The sequence below is a fragment of the Platichthys flesus genome, chromosome 24 (genome assembly GCF_949316205.1).
Source record: "Platichthys flesus chromosome 24, fPlaFle2.1, whole genome shotgun sequence".
NCBI classification, from domain to species: Eukaryota; Metazoa; Chordata; class Actinopteri; order Pleuronectiformes; family Pleuronectidae; genus Platichthys; species Platichthys flesus.
In genome coordinates, this window is record NC_084968.1 from 15,575,876 (window position 1) to 15,596,346 (window position 20,471).

General features: G+C 43.7%; 1 protein-coding gene and 1 long non-coding RNA gene across 2 annotated transcripts; both read left to right on the forward strand.

The window, feature by feature from the left end:
- The first annotated feature begins 10,637 nt into the window (after window positions 1-10,637).
- On the forward strand, window positions 10,638-11,832 carry LOC133950018 (uncharacterized). Its single transcript, XR_009920218.1, has 5 exons — window positions 10,638-10,770; window positions 10,963-11,006; window positions 11,130-11,220; window positions 11,399-11,507; window positions 11,625-11,832. It is a non-coding gene; the product is annotated as an uncharacterized LOC133950018 (long non-coding RNA).
- A 5,606-nt stretch (window positions 11,833-17,438) lies between these two features.
- On the forward strand, window positions 17,439-20,309 carry LOC133950066 (uncharacterized). Its single transcript, XM_062384239.1, has 3 exons — window positions 17,439-18,165; window positions 18,437-18,488; window positions 18,573-20,309. Exons 1-3 carry the CDS (start codon window positions 17,753-17,755, stop codon window positions 18,708-18,710), a joined length of 603 nt encoding a protein of 200 aa, XP_062240223.1. The 5' UTR covers window positions 17,439-17,752; the 3' UTR covers window positions 18,711-20,309.
- Window positions 20,310-20,471: the final 162 nt, after the last annotated feature.

Sequence of the window (20,471 nt, forward strand, 5' to 3'; positions counted from 1 at the left end):
CACGGGGACACGCAAACCTCTCCACCACGATAAGGTGACGGTTCAAGGAGAGGATGTTGATGTTATGAATCTTGTATTTAGAGTAAACGTCACATGTGTCATCAGAGCGTCTGACGTTCTCAATCAGCTGATCTGAGTAAACACTGTGACAGGTCGGTGCAGGAGGAGGCAGAGAGGTGCTCTCTGATTGGCTGCCCCCCCCCCCCCCGATCGATCAGTTTGATCATTAATCTTGAGGCGATCAGTCGGTCACACAGAGACTCAGACACTTTCTTCTTTTTACTCCTAAGAGTGAGAGCTCTGCTTTCTCTCTGATCTTCATACTGATTTATTCTGTGAAAGCTCAGGTTTAACCAATACACAGTTTATATATTATATACATATATTTATATTATATCTAAATAAAAGTAGAGTCTGATTGTAGAAGGTGAGGCCAGCAGGGGGCGACTCCTCTGGTAGTTTCTATAGAAAGTGACTTCTCTCTTTATAACGTCAGTGAACTGTTTCTGTCTCAGTCTCTAGTTTCAAGTCTTCTTCAAACAGCTGATGTTCATTTAGTGAATTATGATCATTCAGAGTCAAACAGACCATAAAGCACCAGATGGGGGGGTACCACAGTGTGACTGACAGATAGTACCGCCCAATGGATGCAGGTGACAGGTGTAGGTGGGCGTGTCATCCAGCTCTCAGTCAGGCTCCACCCCCGACTCCTCCAAATATGGCAACTTCTGATTTCAAAAAACTAAGATGACGCTGAACACGTTTAAACAGAACATCACAGTGATTGTTGATACCTTACCTGTCTGTCTCTCACCTGCCTGTCTCACCTGTCTGTCTGTTACTCTCACTTGTCTGTTACTGTCACCTGTCTGTCTCTCAGGTCTGGTGTCGAGCTCTAAGTCCAGCGTGTCCATCTCACCTGTCTGTCTCACCTGTCTGTCTGTTACTCTCACTTGTCTGTTACTCTCACCTGTCTGTCTCTCAGGTCTGGTGTCGAGCTCTAAGTCCAGCCTGTCTGTCTCTCACCTGTCTGTCTCTCAGGTCTGGTGTCGAGCTCTAAGTCCAGCCTGTCTGTCTCTCACCTGTCTGTCCCTCAGGTCTGGTGTCGAGCTCTAAGTCCAGCGTGTCCATCTCACCTGTCTGTCTCACCTGTCTGTCTGTTACTCTCACTTGTCTGTTACTCTCACCTGTCTGTCTCTCAGGTCTGGTGTCGAGCTCTAAGTCCAGCCTGTCTGTCTCTCACCTGTCTGTCTCTCAGGTCTGGTGTCGAGCTCTAAGTCCAGCCTGTCTGTCTCTCACCTGTCTGTCTCTCAGGTCTGGTGTCGAGCTCTAAGTCCAGCCTGTCTGTCTCTCACCTGTCTGTCCCTCAGGTCTGGTGTCGAGCTTTAAGTCCAGCCTGTCTCACCTGTCTGTTTGTCTCACCTGTCTGTCTGTTACTCTCACTTGTCTGTTACTCTCACCTGTCTGTCTCTCAGGTCTGGTGTCTAGCTCTAGGAGAGACGGCGTTGTTAGGAGAGACGGCGTTCATCCCACTTGGGATGGAGCAGCTCTCTTATCTAGGAATATTACTAAATCTATAACATGACAACCCATAGTTGGGACCAGGAAGCAGAGCTGCAGTGCTAAACACTTCTCTGCGCTCCCTCTGGATCAGTCACAAAACCCCATAGAGATTGTGTCTGTTCACCGTCCGATTAAATTATTGAAATTAAACAATAACAGAGCGAGAACTCCACACAAAATGTAATACAAATTAAAACAACCTCTGAAACAACACAGGAAACCCAGACTTTTAAATGTGGTCTTTTAAACATTAGATCACTGGAAAAAAAGGCTCTTTTAGTTAATGAAATAGTCTCTGATTACAACATAGATTTATTGTCCCTCACTGAGACGTGGCTACATCCTGATGATTATGTCAGTCTAAATGAATCTACTCCCCCCAGTCATATCAATTCACAGGTTCCTAGAGAAATTGGGCGAGGAGGTGGAGTTGCTGCTATTTTTAACTCCAGTCTATCAATAAATCCTAAACCTAAACTCAGCTACAAGTCATTTGAATGTCTGGTTCTTAGTCTTCCACGCCAATCCAGGAACCACCAACAGCCAATCATATTTGCCGTAGTTTACCGTGCTCCCAGGGCTTTTACTGAATTTTTAAAGGAATTCCCTGAGTTTTTATCAAACTTAGTCCTAAATACCGATAAAATTATTATTGTTGGTGACTTTAATATTCATGTTGATAATAATAAAGATTGCCTTAGCGTAGCATTTATTTCAATACTAGACTCTATTGGTTTCAGTCAGTGTGTGCACAAACCTACTCATCGTGGTAACCACACACTTGACCTTGTATTACCGTACGGTGTCGCAATTGAAAATTTAACAGTACTTCCGCGCAATCCAGTTCTATCAGACCATAATTTAATAACCTTTGATTTTTCAATAACTGAATATATGCCACTAATAAAAAATTCATTTTCTAGATGTCTACCTGATAGTGCTGAAGCTAAATTTAAGGAAATAATCCCAATTACATTTAAACCCGTATTAGCAGTAGATATAAACAACAAATTCTTTAAAACCCTGAGCTCCATTGAGATCGACCACCTCGTCGATAGCTCTGCAGACTCATTATGATTAACATTAGACTCAATAGCGCCTCTAAAAAAGAAAAATGTCAAACATAGTAAATTAGCTCCGTGGTATAATTCCCAGACAAATGAGATAAAACAACTATCAAGAAAACTAGAAAGGAAGTGGCGCTCCAGCAACCATGTTGAAAACCTCATAGAATGGAAGAATAGTGTTAAAGAATATAAAAAGGCTCTCCACAAAGCAAGAGCTGCCTACTATTCAAAACTAATAGAAGAGAATAAAAACAACCCCAGGTTTCTCTTCTGCACTGTAGCCAGGCTGACAGAGAGTCACACCTCCACAGAACCCAGTATTCCTCCATCCCTGAAGAGCAATATCTTTATGACCTTTTTTAATGATAAAATTCAAACTATTAGAAATAAAATCAACCATCTCCTGCCCTCAATTGGCACCAATACCCTCCCAACAACAGAGATCTCAGAAACGGCTGAGAATCCTACCCATTACTTAGACAGCTTCTCTCTGATCACCCGTGATCAGTTTACCAAATTAATCTCAGGTTCTAAACCAACAACCTGTATCTTAGATCCCATTCCTACCAAATTACTTAAAGAAATTCTGCCCCTATTGATAGTTCGTTACTTAACATTATCAATCTGTCATTATCATCAGGTTATGTACCACAGTCTTTTAAAATAGCTGTCATCAAACCCCTACTCAAAAAACCCACCCTAGACCCAGAGGTTTTAGCCAATTACAGACCAATATCTAACCTCCCCTTCATTTCTAAAATCTTAGAAAAAGTGGTAGCCAATCAGCTGTGTGAGTTTCTCCAGGAAAATAATATATATGAAGACTTTCAATCGGGGATTAGAGCCAATCACAGTACAGAGGAAGCCTTGGCAAAAGTCACTAATGACCTTTTAATAGCCTCAGATCAGGGACTTGTGTCTGTCCTCGTTCTGTTAGATCTCAGTGCAGCATTCGACACAATTGACCATCAAATTTTATTACAAAGACTAAAACAGTTAATTAACATTAATGGAACCGCCCTTAACTGGTTTAAATCGTATTTTTCTGATCGCTCCCAATTTGTGCAAATTAATGATGAGTCATCTGTGCGCACCAAAGTTAATCATGGTGTTCCACAGGGCTCTGTGCTCGGCCCAATTTTATTCTCATTATATATGCTTCCACAAGGAAACATTATCAGGACACACTCGGTAAATTTCCACTGCTATGCGGATGACACCCAGTTATATTTGTCAATAAAACCTGAACAAAGTAATCAATTAACTAAATTTCATCATGTCTCAAGGACATAAAAACCTGGATGACCCGCAATTTTCTCTTATTAAACTCAGACAAAACAGAGGTTATAATACTTGGCCCCAAACACCTTAGAGATGCATTATCTAATGATATAGCTGGGCTAGACGACATTGCCCTTGCTTCCAATGAAACAGTCAGGAACTTGGGAGTGATCTTCGATCCTGATTTATCCTTTAATTCTCACTTAAAACAAATTTCTAGGACCGCTTTTTTCCACTTGCGTAATATTTCAAAAATTTGACATGTCCTTTCACAAAAAGATGCAGAAAAACTAGTCCACGCCTTTGTTACATGGAGACTGGACTATTGTAATTCATTATTATCAGGCTCCAGCAGGAAGTCGTTAAAGACTCTACAGCTTGTCCAAAATGCCGCAGCACGTGTCCTGACGAGAACAAAGAGAAGAGAGCACATTTCTCTTGTGTTAGCATCGCTACACTGGCTTCCAGTTAAATCTAGAATAGAATTTAAAATTCTCCTCCTCACCTTCAAGGCCCTTAATAATATAGCGCCTTTATACCTTAAAGAGCTGTTAATACCTTATAAACCCACTAGAGCACTCCGCTCCCAGAATTCAAGCCTACTTGTCGTCCCTAAATTCTCTAAAAGTAGAGGAGGAGCCAGAGCTTTTAGCCATCAAGCCCCTCGGCTGTGGAATAATCTACCACCTTCAGTTCGGGAGGCAGTCACCATCTTTTCGTTTAAAAGTAGGCTCAAAGGTGGACTTCCGGTGGCGCTGAACCTGATGGCTGCTTGAAAATCTCGCTCCCACCCGGTGTGATATAATCCCCTTAGAAAAACCCTACTGATAAAAAAAAAATACTGATATTAACCATGGAAGGGGAGAAGCAAAGAAAGACTAAACTTAAACCAAGCTCAAAACGTGATAAATCGGCGACATCCGACGAAACATATGAAGACAAAGACGGCAATGAGGACAATGGCGGCGCTGATAAAGAAGTAGCTAACCCGAACATGCAGGCTATCTACAACGAGATTCGGGCACTCAGGTCAGATCTAAAAAGTGAAATGAGTGAATTCCGACGCTCTCTTCGCAACGACATGAAGAAGGAACTGAACGAGTTTAAAGGAGAAATCAACCAGAAACTTGAAGAAGCTACTAGCGAGCTAAATGCTACTGTAGCCAAAGTTGCGGAGGTAGAACAGCGTATATCTGATATCGAAGACAGGGATGAAGCTGCGAGGGAGGCTCTCATCCAGGCATTAGAGACCCAAGAGATTTTGCAGGCTAAATTAACCGAATTAGAAGCACCATCCCATATAAAAACAATTTACATATTACTCCCCTTGTCACTCTGTTTACTCACGGATCGATTACTTATTTATGTATAAATCAGACTGGCATAGGGTCAGAGATTGTGAGATAGGGATTAGAGACGTATCTGATCATTCAGGCGTATATTTAACCTTATATTTAAACAACCAATGGAAAAATACACTTTGGAGGCTTAACACAAGCATTTTAAATGACAAAGCAGTACAGAAACAGATCCAGCAGGAATTTGAAACATACCTACAGTATAATGATAATGGAGAAGTGTCTCCTAATACTTTGTGGGATGCAGCAAAGGCTGTAATTCGAGGTAAAATAATTGCCCTTACGGCCTCACGGAAAAAAGAAAAACAGAAAAGACTTAACGAATTACAAGAGGAACTTAAGTCACTAGAGATTAAACATACAGAACAAAAAGATCCTCAAATATTAATTAAAATAAATAAAATCAAACAAGATATAAATGGTATATATGATGAGGAAATTGAAAAACAACTTAAATTTACCAAACAAAAGTACTATGAGACAGGATCGAGGTCTATGAAACTCCTTTCTTGGAGGATACGAAAACAACAGGAAAAGAATACAATATATAAAATTAGGAACCCTGTGACAAAAAATATGAGCGGTAATCTAGAAGACATCCAACGCTCTTTTGAACTATATTATAAGGACTTGTACACTCAACCAACCAGAGCCGATACCACAATAATAGAGACGTTTCTAAGTTCGCTGGACCTACCATCCATAGGAGAAAAAAAGAATAAAGAAATTATGGCCGAGATAAAGCTAGAGGAACTGGATAAAGCCATCTCAAGATTGAAAACTAATAAAGCTCCTGGTGCAGATGGATATTCGTCTGAATGGTACAAAACATTTAGAACACAAATAACCCCTATGCTGCTTAACTGCCTTAACCACACTTTGAGAACAGGAGAAGCCCTGCAGTCATGGAAGGAAGCAGTCATTTCTGTCATCCCAAAAGAAGGTAAAGATAAAAAGGAATGCAGCTCATACAGACCAATATCAGTACTCAATGTAGACTATAAACTATTTGCCTCAGTCCTATCTAAAAGGCTGGAAGCTATTATCCCGGAGCTAATAGATTTGGACCAAACAGGCTTTGTACTAAATAGACAGACACAGGATAATTTAAGGAGAACATTACAAGTGATGAGTCATGTTACTTCGGCCAAAATTGGTGCAATGTTGGTTAGTCTAAATGCCGAAAAGGCTTTCGACTCAGTAGGTTGGGAATATTTGTATAGGGTACTTGCAAGATTTGGCTTTAAGAACTGCTTCATCACATGTATTAAATCGTTATACTCCTCTCCAACAGCCAGGATTAGGATAAATGGAAACCCGTCACAAACTATTCGCCTAGAAAGAGGGACACGCCAGGGATGTCCCCTGAGCCCGACCTTGTTTGCCTTATTTATTGAACCTTTGGCCCAAGCAATTAGAGAGGACCCTGAGATAAAGGGGATAACTATTAGAGGAGAGGAACATAAAATGTGTATGTTTGCGGATGATGTCCTGCTCTTTATCACAACCCCTGACTCGAGCATCCCCAGATTGATGTGTCTATTAAAGACTTACAACTCGTACTCTGGATATAAGCTAAATACTTCAAAAACTCAAACCCTTACATTTAATTATACTCCCCATCCAGATATAAAAAAGAAGTACAACTTTAAATGGGACTCTTCCACAATAAAATATCTAGGAATAAATCTACCAAAGGATATATCAAAGCTTTCTGAAATTAATTAAGGCCCCATCAACAAAGCGGTAAAATCAGACATCTCTAGATGGACGATGCTCCCGCTGGATATGAGCAATAGAATAGAAATAATCAAAATGAATGTGTTGCCACAATTTCTTTATCTCTTCCAGTCCTTACCCCTGGAGATACCACCCAAACAATTTGATGAATGGGACGGGTGGATTTCAAGGTTTATTTGGAACGGTAAAAGACCGAGGGTACAGTTCAAGACACTGCAGCTGAAGAAGGAGAGGGGAGGGAGAGCTCTACCATGCTTACAGGCCTACTATCATGCTGCACAATTGAAACCCTTAGTATACTGGTGTACACCAAATTATGAATCTAAATGGAAGTCTTTGGAAATTACACAGACAGATATTCCAATACAATCAATATTAGGAAACAAAAGCCAAGCAGAAAATAATTATAACAGCTTGAATCAATGGACCCTATTCACAGTTAAACTGTGGTTTAGGGTGTTGAGGAAATTGCAGCTAGAGAAACAGGCCAGGGTCTTGAGTTGGGTAGCATATGATCCAGAGTTTGAACCTGCGAGACTGGACGGGAGCTTTAAACAGTGGATTAGGAGAGGCATCACATCCTTTTGTTCACTCACTTCTAACGGTAAATTTCAGAGTTATAAGGCAGTTTCTGACTCATTTGGATTGGAAAAATGCAATTTTTTTAGATACCTACAAGCCAGAGACTACTTTAATAAAATATCACAAATCAAAACGGGGAAAGAATATAACCTGATCTCTATATTCCATGAAGCATATGAAAAAAACAACATTAAAAAACTGATCTCATGAATATATGAAAGTATACAAACCTCCAAAAATCACTATGTTATACATCAAACAAAAATGGGAAAAGGAGTCTGGTACAGAAATATCAGATGAGTCCGGGATGGAGATATGTGAGACACAAGCAACCACTGCAAACTCAAGATCATTAAGAGAGTTTGGTTGGAAGAATGTTGTGAGGTTTTTTATCACTCCTAAAATAACGGCTTTGCAATCAGGCTCTCAGAATCCGGGGCTTTGTTGGAGACAATGTGGAGCCATTATGGCCAATCATTTTCATATCTTTTGGGCTTGTCAAAGAATTCAACCATATTGGAGGGAAGTAACTAATGAAATATGTAAGATGATGGGAATTAAATTAGAATACTCTTTTACTACTTTGTATCTAGGTAAAATACCAGAATTTATCCCTCACAAATACAAATACCTGCTAAAGATTCTCTTGACATGTGGTAGAAAGGCTATAACCCGAAGATGGCTCCAAACTGACCCCCCAACATTGCACAAGTGGAGGGGGATAGTGAAAGAAGTTTACTGTATGGAGAGACTGACTTATATTTTAAGATTGGAATTGGAGAAATGTGTTGAACGTTGGGAAAAATGGATTATGTATGCACTGTGCCTGGAATAGTGTGACACTGTACTTCGATGTATTGAGAAGAATGTGACCATATACTGTTACACCCATGAGTATGTTGTATGTTTGTTTTTTTTTTTGTTTTTTTTTTTTCCCTTTATTTCTTTCTATTCAAAATTCAAAATCCAAAATAAAAAGTTTAAAAAAAAAAAAAAGTAGGCTCAAAACCTTCCTTTTTTAAAAAGCTTATAGTTAGAGCTAATTAGTGCGCCAGAACGTTACTTGTTCTATTTTATGACACATGACACACGGAGCTTCTCTTTCCAGCTTCTCCTTCCTCTTCTCCATCCCTATCCCCCTTCCCCGGAATCCCTTTGCTTTATCACCCGCAGACAGGGGCGGACTGGCCATCGGGAATACCGGGGACATCCCCGGTGGGCCGATGGCCGAAAATATAAATCCAACGGCCCATTACTATGATGTACCGGCCCACGCCCATCATCGCATCAGCCCTACAATGGTTGAAACAGCGGCACAAGCGTAATTTTCTCCAAGAGCTATACCTATCTATTCGCACTGACTGCTTTTATACTGCTACTCGCAATCGGTCTTCACACTCATGGTGACTATTTTTCGATTTTTTTTTAAGTGTCTTTTAATATGTGTTTTACAGACTTCGGAAGTCCAAAGTAAGAAAAGATCTCCACCTTATTAATAAACACCTCTAAATTGGTTCTTACACAGCCGAAGTGTAGAGAATTTGGATTTGCATACATACACGCAACGCGGCACCCAGTTATACGCATGCGCACCGCCGTGTATTGAGTGGGCCGGTCTGACAGAAACTCCCGGGCCACTTTTTTCCCCCAGTCCGCCCCTGCCCGCAGATCCAGGGCCTCTGTGGCCGCACCATGGATTGCGGTTTGTGGATCGCGCACCGGGGGTCGCGGTGTTGGATCCAGTGTGGTGGATTCTGAGTCATGTGGGCTGATCGTGGTGCTGGTGGCGGACCCTGTGTCGCGTTGGCATTGGGCACGGGCGGTGGACCAGGACCACGGTGGGGGCTTGTGATGGGTCCTCCTGGTGGGCGGCGATGGACGGTGACTGAGGACTGGAGTGGCGTCTGGTCTGGATGGTGGATCGTGGTCTAGATGGTTGCTGAGCATGGAATGTGCTTGCAGCGGGACTGCTTGGCATGTCATGTTGGGGTTGTCCTTCGGGATGTCTACCCTCATCAATGCTGCTAGAGACTTTGATTATTGATGATGTTGTCCTGCACGTGGCATCTATTGCACTTCTGTCCGTCCTGGGAGAGGGATCCTCACATGTGGCTCTCTCTGAGGTTTCTACATATTTTTACCCTGTTAAAAGGTTTTTTTGTAGTTTGTCCTGACTCTTGCTGAGGGTTAAGGACAGAGGATGTCACACCCTGTTAAAGCCCTATGAGATGAATTGTAATTTGTGAATATGGGCTATACAAATAAAATTTGATTGATAAATTTGATTGATAAGTCCAGCCTGTTTGTCTCTCACCTGTCTGTCTCTCACTTGTCTGTTACTCTCACCTGTCTGTCTCTCAGGTCTGGTGTTGAGCTCTAAGTCCAGCCTGTCTGTCTCTCACCTGTCTGTCTCTCACTTGTCTGTTACTCTCACCTGTCTGTCTCTCACTTGTCTGTTACTCTCACCTGTCTGTCTCTCAGGTCTGGTGTCGAGCTCTAAGTCCAGCCTGTCTGTCTCTCCTGTCTGTCTCTCACCTGTCTGTCTCTTACCTGCTTGACTCACCTGTCTGTCTCTCAGGTCTGGTGTCGAGCTCTAAGTCCAGCCTGTCTGTCTCTCACCTGTCTGTCTCTCACCTGTCTGTCTCTAACTGTCTGTCCCTCAGGTCTGGTGTCAAGCTCTAAGTCCAGCCTGTCTGTCTCTCACCTGTCTGTCCCTCAGGTCTGGTGTCGAGCTCTAAGTCCAGCCTGTCTGTCTCTCACCTGTCTGTCTCTCTCACCTGTCTGTCCCTCAGGTCTGGTGTTGAGCTCTAAGTCCAGCCTGTCTGTCTCTCACCTGTCTGTCCCTCAGGTCTGGTGTCGAGCTCTAAGTCCAGCCTGTCTGTCTCTCCCCTGTCTGTCTCTCACCTGTCTGTCTCTCAGGTCTGGTGTCGAGCTCTAAGTCCAGCCTGTCTGTCTCTCACCTGTCTGTCTCTCTCACCTGTCTGTCCCTCAGGTCTGGTGTTGAGCTCTAAGTCCAGCCTGTCTGTCTCTCACCTGTCTGTCCCTCAGGTCTGGTGTCGAGCTCTAAGTCCAGCCTGTCTCACCTCTTGAGTCGTCCTGAAGGAGGAAATGTTGCTGTCATCGCAGTGGGCGGAGCTCCAGAGTCTCTGGACGCTCGACCCGGAGCTTTGACGCTGCAGGTTCCTGTCACTTAATTCAGATATTAATATATCTATAAATATATTATATAAATTCATAAAAAAATATAAATACATTATATAAATTCATTAAATTTAAATGTATTATATACATATATAATTATATATAAACTGAAGATTTGATCTGAACAACTAATAAAATATTAAATTTGACAGTTTTATGCTTTTTTTCAGGTTCAAAACAGGAAGGGCTTCATCAAACTGGCTCTGAGACATGGGTGGGTGGAGCTTATCACATCTGAGATCAGGGGGCGGGGCTGTCAACATTACAATGACTGTGTGCCTGTGTGTCTGTGTGTGTGTCTGTGTGTGTGTGTGTGTGTGTGTGTGTGTGTGTGCAGGGCTCTGCTGGTTCCAGTTTTTTCTTTTGGAGAAAACGAGTTGTTTGATTAGATAAAGAATCCTTCAGGTTCCAATCTGAGGACGCTACAGGTCAGAGTTCAACTCTTTATATTTGGTGCATAATAAATGTATTATATATTTGATATTTATATATAAATAAGAATTTACCTCACAGACTGTTGGTCTGTTAGCTTGCGGCTAATTCCTGGTTGTTGTGATGCTAGCATTATCATTATGGGATTATCACTTTGTAGTTCTGTGTCCACAGAACCAGCTGCAGAGCATCATGGGATTTGCAGTTCCTCTGTTTCATGCCAGAGGAGTTTTCTAGTACAGCCTCGGCCTGATGCCGTACAGGAAGTCCATCCACACCGTAGGTACGTTGGAGGTCCACGTTGTAGTGTGAGCACCAGTTAGCACCAGTTAGCACCAGTTGGAGTCTGAGTTGTTTCTTGTTGTGGTTCCACTACATCTCTCTCTCTCTCTGATTTCAGTGGGAAAACCGATCTTGGTCGCCCAGACTCCTTGTCCCAGCAGCGAGGACATCGAGAGTCTTCATCGAGTTTATCTGACGTGTCTCAAAGACCTGTTCGAGCAGAACAAACACGCTTACGGCTTCAATGACGACCAGCACCTCACATTCAAATGACTGTGTCACATGTCATCACCTGCACATGACCTGTCAATAAACAGCTGACCACAGTGGCCTTGATTTGAATTGGGAAAACTAACACAATGCCAGCAGTGCTAGCAGAGTTTTCATGGGGCAATGTCTCTGTGTTTACATATCATTACATTTTATATATAATTTCGCTGACCCCTTTATCAAAAGAGCTTCAAAAAGACAAACTACAAAGGGCAACTAGACATAAATTAAATGTAAACAACAGTTGAGGATGGTTATTAGATCATCATCTTCTTAAGGTAACACAGGTGTCTTCTGTGACATCACAGACGAGCCAGAGAAGAACAACTCAACTTAAAATGGCCCTCGATAGAAAAAAGCTTCTACTCCTTCTTGAGAACATGTAGAACCTTCAGAACATTTAGATGCTTAACAGCCCTAACCCCTAACCAGCTTTATAGAACTGTGTAACAGGGTTTGTTAACCCACCCTCCTTGGTCACCTGACTTTAAACCTGGAATGTTGAACCAGCTCCGTGTTCAGGGTCTGTTCTATGAAGCTGGTTCAACATATTCAAGATGTCTTTCTGTTTTGATGAATCAAACAAACGTTGAACATAACCTCACCATCACACTCAGGCTGTGGTCACATGATGCTGGTTATCAACTCTTCTTCATCAAGTGCTGTGCATGTGCTCACGAAAGGGGCGGGGTTTACTGCATGTTACCAATCACAGACATTGACAGTTTGACTGACAGCAGAGCCTCATATTTTTCAAGGATATTGTATAATAAAAATCAGAGGAGAACAAACATCCAGAGTAAAGAAAACAGTTACAGCTGCTTAGTGCAGGAAGAACAGCTGGTAAAACATCTGGGATTGTGTCATTGTGTAAATTTCAACGCTCCCTGGTGACCTTCGGTAAAAATATGTGACCGCGATATAATCACGTGTGTGAATGAGATAAATAACTCCGTAACATGTTGTTTACTAACAAGACGAGGGTTAGTGTGTTGAAAAGGAATGAAGAGGCCTCCAGACCCTGTTAAAGCCTGAGCTGCGGCCGGCCCTAGAGCGCCACACAGCCAGGAGCCAGGGGTTGTCCGTGCCCACACAGGTGCTGACCACGCTGGGGTTCCTGGCAACAGGGACCTTCCAGCGGGAGCTGGCCGATCGGTCAGGAGTGTGCCAGTCCACCCTGAGCCGAGCCATGCCAGCTGTGTGGGACGGAATCATCCGAATGTCATCCAGGTACATCAAATTCCCATACAATGCTGTTGAACAGGCCCACATTAAAGCGGAATTTGCAGCAACAGCCGGTTTCCCTAATGTAATCGGAGCTGTTGACTGCACACATATTGCCATAAAAGCGCCATCACAGGATGAATTTGTTTACGTTAACAGGAAACACTTTCATTCTATCAATGTCCAAGTGATATGTGATGCGCAAATGCAGCTCCTTCACATCGTGGCAAGGTGGCCTGGTTCAACGCACGATTCATTCATTCTGACCAACAGCATGGTTGGGAACAGGCTGGAGGCTGGCACTGTACGCGATGGGTGGCTTCTGGGTGAGTAAATGCTTTATTCGTGTAATTGTCCCGTATGTATAAACCAGCGTAATGCACATCTGGGGCTTGTGCACATCCAAATGTCATGTTTCTCTGACGTGTTCAGTATTCACCTCAGTAAAAGCGGGCGTCAAGTTAGAAATGTTGCCCGCGGTGCACTTCTGCATTCATTTATTGTGTGGTTTTTACGTTGTGTGTTGTATTCTGCGGCTTCATCTGACCCCAGGGGACCGTGGCTACCCCCTAAGAACGTGGCTGATGACCCCTCTTACGAACCCCAACACCGACCAAGAGAGGAGGTATAATGACCTCCATTCCCGGACGCGAATAATTGTGGAGAGGGCAATCGGCCTGCTGAAGGGACGGTGGCGATGCCTGGACAGGTCGGGGGGGGGATGCTACTCTACAGACCTGAGAAGGTGTGCCACATTGTGATGGCCTGTGGCGTCCTCCACAATGTGGCACACCGCCATGGCATACCACTGCCAGAGCAGCACAACCCCCCACTGGAGGAACCGGATGCCGGACCCGTCAACTGCAACCCACCCCGAGGAGCCATACGGGCCCGGCAGAATGTGATTTCAAGCATGTAAAGAGGCAAGGACAGAATTTACTTTGACACAAGTGTATTTATTGACGCGCTTATGTCACCGAGTACATTTATAAGCCGATCAAGGCGATCATTAATGCCACCGATGGCTCTGACGATTTCTGCCTGTGACTCAGCGGTGACGCTGGAGACGCCGGGGCCGACGGAGGAGACGCCGGGGCCGACGGAGCAATCCGTGCCCTCTCCTTGCTTGTCTATTCAAAAATAAAAAATTTAAGTTAATAAACACAATGAGTCAAAGTCTTTAATATCCTGGCATCTTTACGCATTACTTATGTGTATTGTAAGCAGCCAATTGTATGACCAGTATAATTACAGCTTTTATGAATTCAGCATATTTACCTTGGGGATGATCGGTGTCCCCTTCATGGGCTCCCACCACTCCGGTGAGAGCTGTGTCACCGATCAAAGCGGCCACTCTCAAATCGAAGGGGGAGAGTTCCCCCACTCCCGTCCCCCCACCTGTTGCGGTCACGCTTCGGCGGTGGGCAGAAACCCTCCGCTTCACCTCCACCTTGAGGTCTGACCACTTTTTTTTTATTTCAGAGTGTGTGCGCTGCTGAGACCCCACTGCATTGACGTCGCAAACACGCTCCCACTCATGTTTCTTTTGTTTAGCATTTATCCCTGTTGACAGGGTACCAAATAACATATGCTTGCGCATTTCTACCTCGTGGAGCAAAATCTCGAGCTCGGACTCCGTGAAGTTGCGTTTTTTAACTCTGTTCATGGTGCCAGGTGATCGGATTAAGAGGTGAATCTCAGGTCCAGGGGCCTATTTAAATGAAATTGCATATTTAAATGAGGGCGTAGACAGGGAGGAGTTTGGCACGTCGGCATGTGCGCTCAATTCCACGTTGATTGAGATGTACAAAAGAAACGTGCTTGGATCCATGCGTTCGCACACTTTGATACATCTGAATTTATTTGTGCGTAAGACAGTTTCTGGGTTTTGGCGTACGCCAAGTTTCAGTATGAAATCCATGCAAGTCTTAGTACATGAGGCCCCTGGTGTTTTGGTGACCGGATGAGTCTGGAGAGATTGAGATCTACTGGGTGAGTTAAAGATCCACTGAACCAACCACATGTTGATTTAAACTTCCCTTTAAGGAGAGTGTGCACCACACAACAGAGTCACTGTGGTCAGTGTTCGAGTCCCAGAGAGAGAGAGGCGGGGGGGCTATCACAAGGTAAATCTGGAAACTATCTGTCCCCCAATAAATATTTATTTCACAGGATAAAGTTACTTAAAGGATCAAAGTATTAAAGTATCTGTGGCTCTGCTCCGCTAACACTCCCAGTACATCAGTACCAGTGGGTGAAGCAGATGCAGACTGTGGTACTGGGAGCACTTAACGAAACTCCTCAGAGGAGCTCAGAGGATCTTGTGGGTCTCTGAAGACCCTGGTCCTCCTCAGAGACTCATTCCACACCAGGGGCCTCATGTACTAAGACTTGCGTGGATTTCATACTGAAACTTGATGTACCTGGATGACATTCGGATGATTCCGTCCCACACAGCTGGCATGGCTCGGCTCAGGGTGGACTGGCACACTCCTGACCGATCGGCCAGCTCCCGCTGGAAGGCCCCTGTTGCCAGGAACCCCAGCGTGGTCAGCACCTGTGTGGGCACGGACAACCCCTGGCTCCTGGCTGTGTGGCGCTCTAGGGCCGGCCGCAGCTCTGCGCACAGCTCCAGTAATACTGGCCTGGGGAAACGAAATCGGCTCATGAGCCAATCGTCATCATTTGCGAGTAAGTCCTCGCGTTCCCTAAATATACGTTCCCTTCGGATGTGACCATTTGCGATGTCCTCTAACAACGCTAACACAGCCATTGTTAAAACAATTTTCTTCATCCATTGCGCATGCTTTTATAGCCACCCATATAATTGCAAGGTGTGTTAGTTGTTCATTAGTGTGTCTCTGATTTGCAAATCACTCTGATGAGTCATTGTTTTCACCTTTTTTCCCAGTTTCCCAGCGTCACCTCTAAGTGTCGCCAAAGGAACAATAGCTGTAGAAACGTGCGTACGACAGCTCTGGAGCTGGCGTGGGGACCGCACATTTTTACGGTCATTTCACGTTTTGTACATCTGAACGTGAGCGTGGAAAAGGACGTACGCCACGTTTTTCTGCGTACGCAACCTTAGTACATGAGGCCCCTGGTCCACAGACCCTCTAAGCACATGATGTCATGGTTGAAAGGAAGGGATGGCCAATGGGCGGAGCTTTAGACTGTCTGATCTCTTAAGATTAAGATGCATTTATTAGTCCCAAACACAGACACACTCATGCAAGGAGGGAAATGTAACCTCTGCTTTTGACCCATCAGGTGCAGGACACACAGAGCAGTGAGCCATGTACAGCGCTCGGGAGCAGATGTTGGGGGAGTAAGGTGCCTTGCTCAGGGGCACTAGACAGGGTAGGGAGACTCTTGGATTTTTTGGACAGGTCAATCCAGGTTCGTCTTTTTGTTGTTTCTCGGTGGAAACAAGCCTCTCACAGCCTGAGTGTGATGGTGAGGTTATGTTCAACGTTTGTTTGATTCATCAAAACAGAAAGATATCCTGAATATGTTGAACCAGCTTCATAGAACAGACCCTGAACACGGAGCTGGTTCAACATTCCAGGTTTAAAGTCAGGTGACCGAGGAAAGGTGGGTTAGCAAACCCTGTTACACAGTTCTATAAAGCTGGTTAAGGGTTAGGGCTGTTAAGCATCTAAATGTTCTGAAGGTTCTACATGTTCTCAAGAAGGAGTAGAAGCTTTCTTCTATCGAGGGCTCTTGTGTCCGACTTAACCTGGAGCAGGTCAGCTGTTCAGGTTGAGTTACCATGGTGATTTACCTGATAACACGTGAACAAACTTCGTAAAAATGTTACGAAGTTAATCTCATAACTGCAAATCCTGCTTCAGAGTACAGAGCTCTGGCCTCTGTTGTTGTTGTTGTTGTTGTTGTTTGTTGATGTTTGTAAAACAGAATCATGTCAGAACATTTTGTTCACACACAGACACACACACACACACACACACAATCCACAATTGACTGATTGTTCACAGCAATGTGTATGTGTGTGTGTGTGTGTGTGTGTGTGTGAACACTGGAACCATTCATTCAGAGCCTATTCTTTAAGAATAATAAAGTTTTTAAAATAAAGTTCAGTGTAAACTTTCTAAACTTTTTTTATTTGCCTTGTTCCTGTGAAATGAAAATGTGTCTTTTTTTAACTTTGAAAACTTTGACACAGCCGGAGCACTAAGTGAAAGTCTTAATTAGATCTTACACTTTAATTAAGTCTTACACTAACTTTCCTGTGCTTTTATATTTCACTTTCCTTCTTTGAATTAAATCGTACCCTCTGATATCGAGCGTCAGTTCACTTCTTATTCAAGAGTAGATGACATCATTGATTGATCTTAAATTATGGGAAATCAAAAATGACCTCAGATTTTAGGTTTGTGTGAATGAATGAAGCTCTGTTTGTGTGTGGGCAGAACCGCCACATTCCTATTGGCTACGACAGTGAGTGGGCGGGAGCTGGAATGAGACAGCAGCCAATCAGAGAGTGAGTGTGTGCGTGGGAGAGAGGAGAGGTCCAAATGAAAACCTGATGTCTCTCACTCGTTGACAGAGACAGCCAATCATGGATCATCTCAACTTCTACTTCTAAATGAACTTTCTGTTACCAAAGGATAACTGGTCTTGGATTTTTGGACATTTTGTGGTTTGATTGGATATTTCAATTTTCTTCAGAGTTGTCATTGGTCGGGATGTCCTTGCAATGTCTGATGTCTGATTGGAGGATCACGTCTGATGGTGGGCTGTGATTGGCTGAAGATGTTTGGTCGTTCTAAGTCGTCTTCTCCTGTCTCTGACCCTGGAGCTCTTCCTCGTCCTCATCGTCGTCCTCCGTCGACCCCGCCCCTCCCTGTTAGGACACTGCAGCTGGTTGCTAAGCGACCAGAGACACCTGTTGTTTTACGAGATCGTAGAAAGGTCAGAGGTCAGAGGTCAGGGGTCAGAGAGTCCTGGCCGGGTACCAAGCCAACCCCACCCTCAGCTCAACCAATCACTGAGGTACAGCCCAGAGGCTGCAACCAATCGCATCACATGACCCTGCTATCTGCCCCGCCTCCTCGTCATCATTGGTCAATCTCTAATAGAGCTCCTCCCACTGGGCCGGGTTCCGAAGCCACCATGATGTCACTGCTGCTGTTCTGCCACAGGTAACCATGGAAACCCAGCAAAGAGGGCGGGGCTGACACGGAACATCATCATAAAATCTGATCACATGTTTGATTCAAATATTAATCTGTCTCTCACCTGTCTGTCTCACCTGTCTGTCTCTTCTCTCGTCTCACCTGTCTGTCTCACCTGTCTATCTCTCACCTGTCTGTCTCTTCTCTCCTTTCACCTGTCTGTCTCACCTGTCTCACTCACCTGTCTGTCTCACCTGTCTGTCTCACCTGTCTACCTCTCACCTGTCTGTCTCTTCAGTTCTTCCTGTAACAGTCTGGTTGCCATCGACAGTAAAGTGGAACGAGCCATGGTGAGTTGGAATCAACTGCAATGTAACTGTTTGTTTGTGTATTTGTTTATTTGTGTGTGTGTCTGTGTGTGTGTGTGTGTGTAGGACCTGGTGAAAACTCACCTGATGGTCACCGTGAGGGAGGAGGCGGAGCTTCTGAGAGAAGCCATCACAGAACTGCAGAAGAAGAACAAGGAGCTGGAGAGAGAGAACCACAACCTGAGAACACACAACTACACATGAGACACAACTACACACACTCTGAGACACAACTATACACACTCTGAGAAACAACTACACACACACTGAGACACAACTAGACACACTCTGAGACACAACTACACACACTCTGAGACACAACTACACACACTCTGACAAACAACTACACACACTCTGAGACATAACTACACACACTCTGAGAAACAACTACACACACTCTGAGACACAACTACACACACTGAGAAACAACTAAACACACACTCTGAGACACAACTACACACACTCTGAGAAACAACTAAACACACACTCTGAGACACAACTACACACACTCTGAGAAACAACTAAACACACACTCTGAGACACAACTACACACACTCTGAGACACAACTACACACACTCTGAGAAACAAGTACACACACACTGAGACACAACTACACACACTCTGAGACACAACTACACACACTCTGAGACACAACTACACACACTCTGAGAAACAACTACACACACTCTGAGACACAACTACACACACTCTGAGAAACAACTACACACACTCTGAGACACAACTACACACACTGAGAAACAACTACACACACTCTGAGAAACAAGTACACACACACTGAGACACAACTACACACACTCTGAGACACAACTACACACACTCTGAGACACAACTACACACACTCTGAGAAACAACTACACACACTCTGAGACACAACTACACACACTGAGAAACAACTACACACACACAACTACACACACTCTGAGACACAACTACACACACTCTGAGACACAACTACACATGAGACACAACTAAACACACTCTGAGACACAACTACACACACTCTGAGACACAACTACACACACTCTGAGACACAACTACACACACTCTGAGACACAACTACACACACTCTGAGACACAACTACACACACTCTGAGACACAACTACACACACTCTGAGACACAACTACACACACTCTGACACTCTCATCATTCAGTCATTGAATATGAACTGCTCACCTTTGTGTGTTGCCTTGGTAACAAGTTTAATAGACTGATGATCATATTTATGAATGGTGGTAACCGTGACAACTGGAGATTTTCACTGTGATGAAGATGATGATGATGATGGTGATTATGAAGATGATGATGAGGAGGGTGATGATGATGATGATGATGGTGATTAGGAAGATGATGATGAGGAGGGTGATGATGAAGATGGTGAAGATGATGATGATGGTGATGGTGATGATGAAGATGATGAAGATGGTGATGATGAAGATGATGATGATGATGATGATGATGATGATGGTGATGGTGATTATGATGATAGTGATGATGAAGATGATGATGATGAAGATGGTGATGATGAAGATGATGATGAAGATGATGATGAAGATGATGATGATGATGATGATGATGGTGATGATGAAGATGATGATGATGGTGATGATGAAGATGGTGAAGATGATGATGGTGATGATGGTGGTGATGATGATGGAGATTTTGTTATGTTTTTTTTACATGTGTATATCTTTTACATTTATACTTATAAATCCTGTTATGTGTAAACCTGCTTGACCATAAAACCTTATTTTGATTCTAATATACTGTAATAAAAAAACTGATGAGACAACACTTTAATCCTTAATCCAACACCCCCCTCTCCCCCCCCCCACACACACACAAATAAACAGACACAAAAATTAAGTCTGAAAAACAAAAGGGGATTAACATGATGTGGTATTAAGGATGATTTTTTGTATCCTGCCCTCTGATTGGCTGGCA

Bases quoted from the DNA above. Each gene is read 5' to 3' on its own strand.
- LOC133950066 (XM_062384239.1), top strand. From the start codon at position 17,753: ATGGTGGGCTGTGATTGGCTGAAGATGTTTGGTCGTTCTAAGTCGTCT. The intron at 18,166-18,436 runs GTAACCATGGAA...CTGTCTCTTCAG, and splicing joins CTGCTGCTGTTCTGCCACAG to TTCTTCCTGTAACAGTCTGG. The intron at 18,489-18,572 runs GTGAGTTGGAAT...GTGTGTGTGTAG, and splicing joins GTAAAGTGGAACGAGCCATG to GACCTGGTGAAAACTCACCT.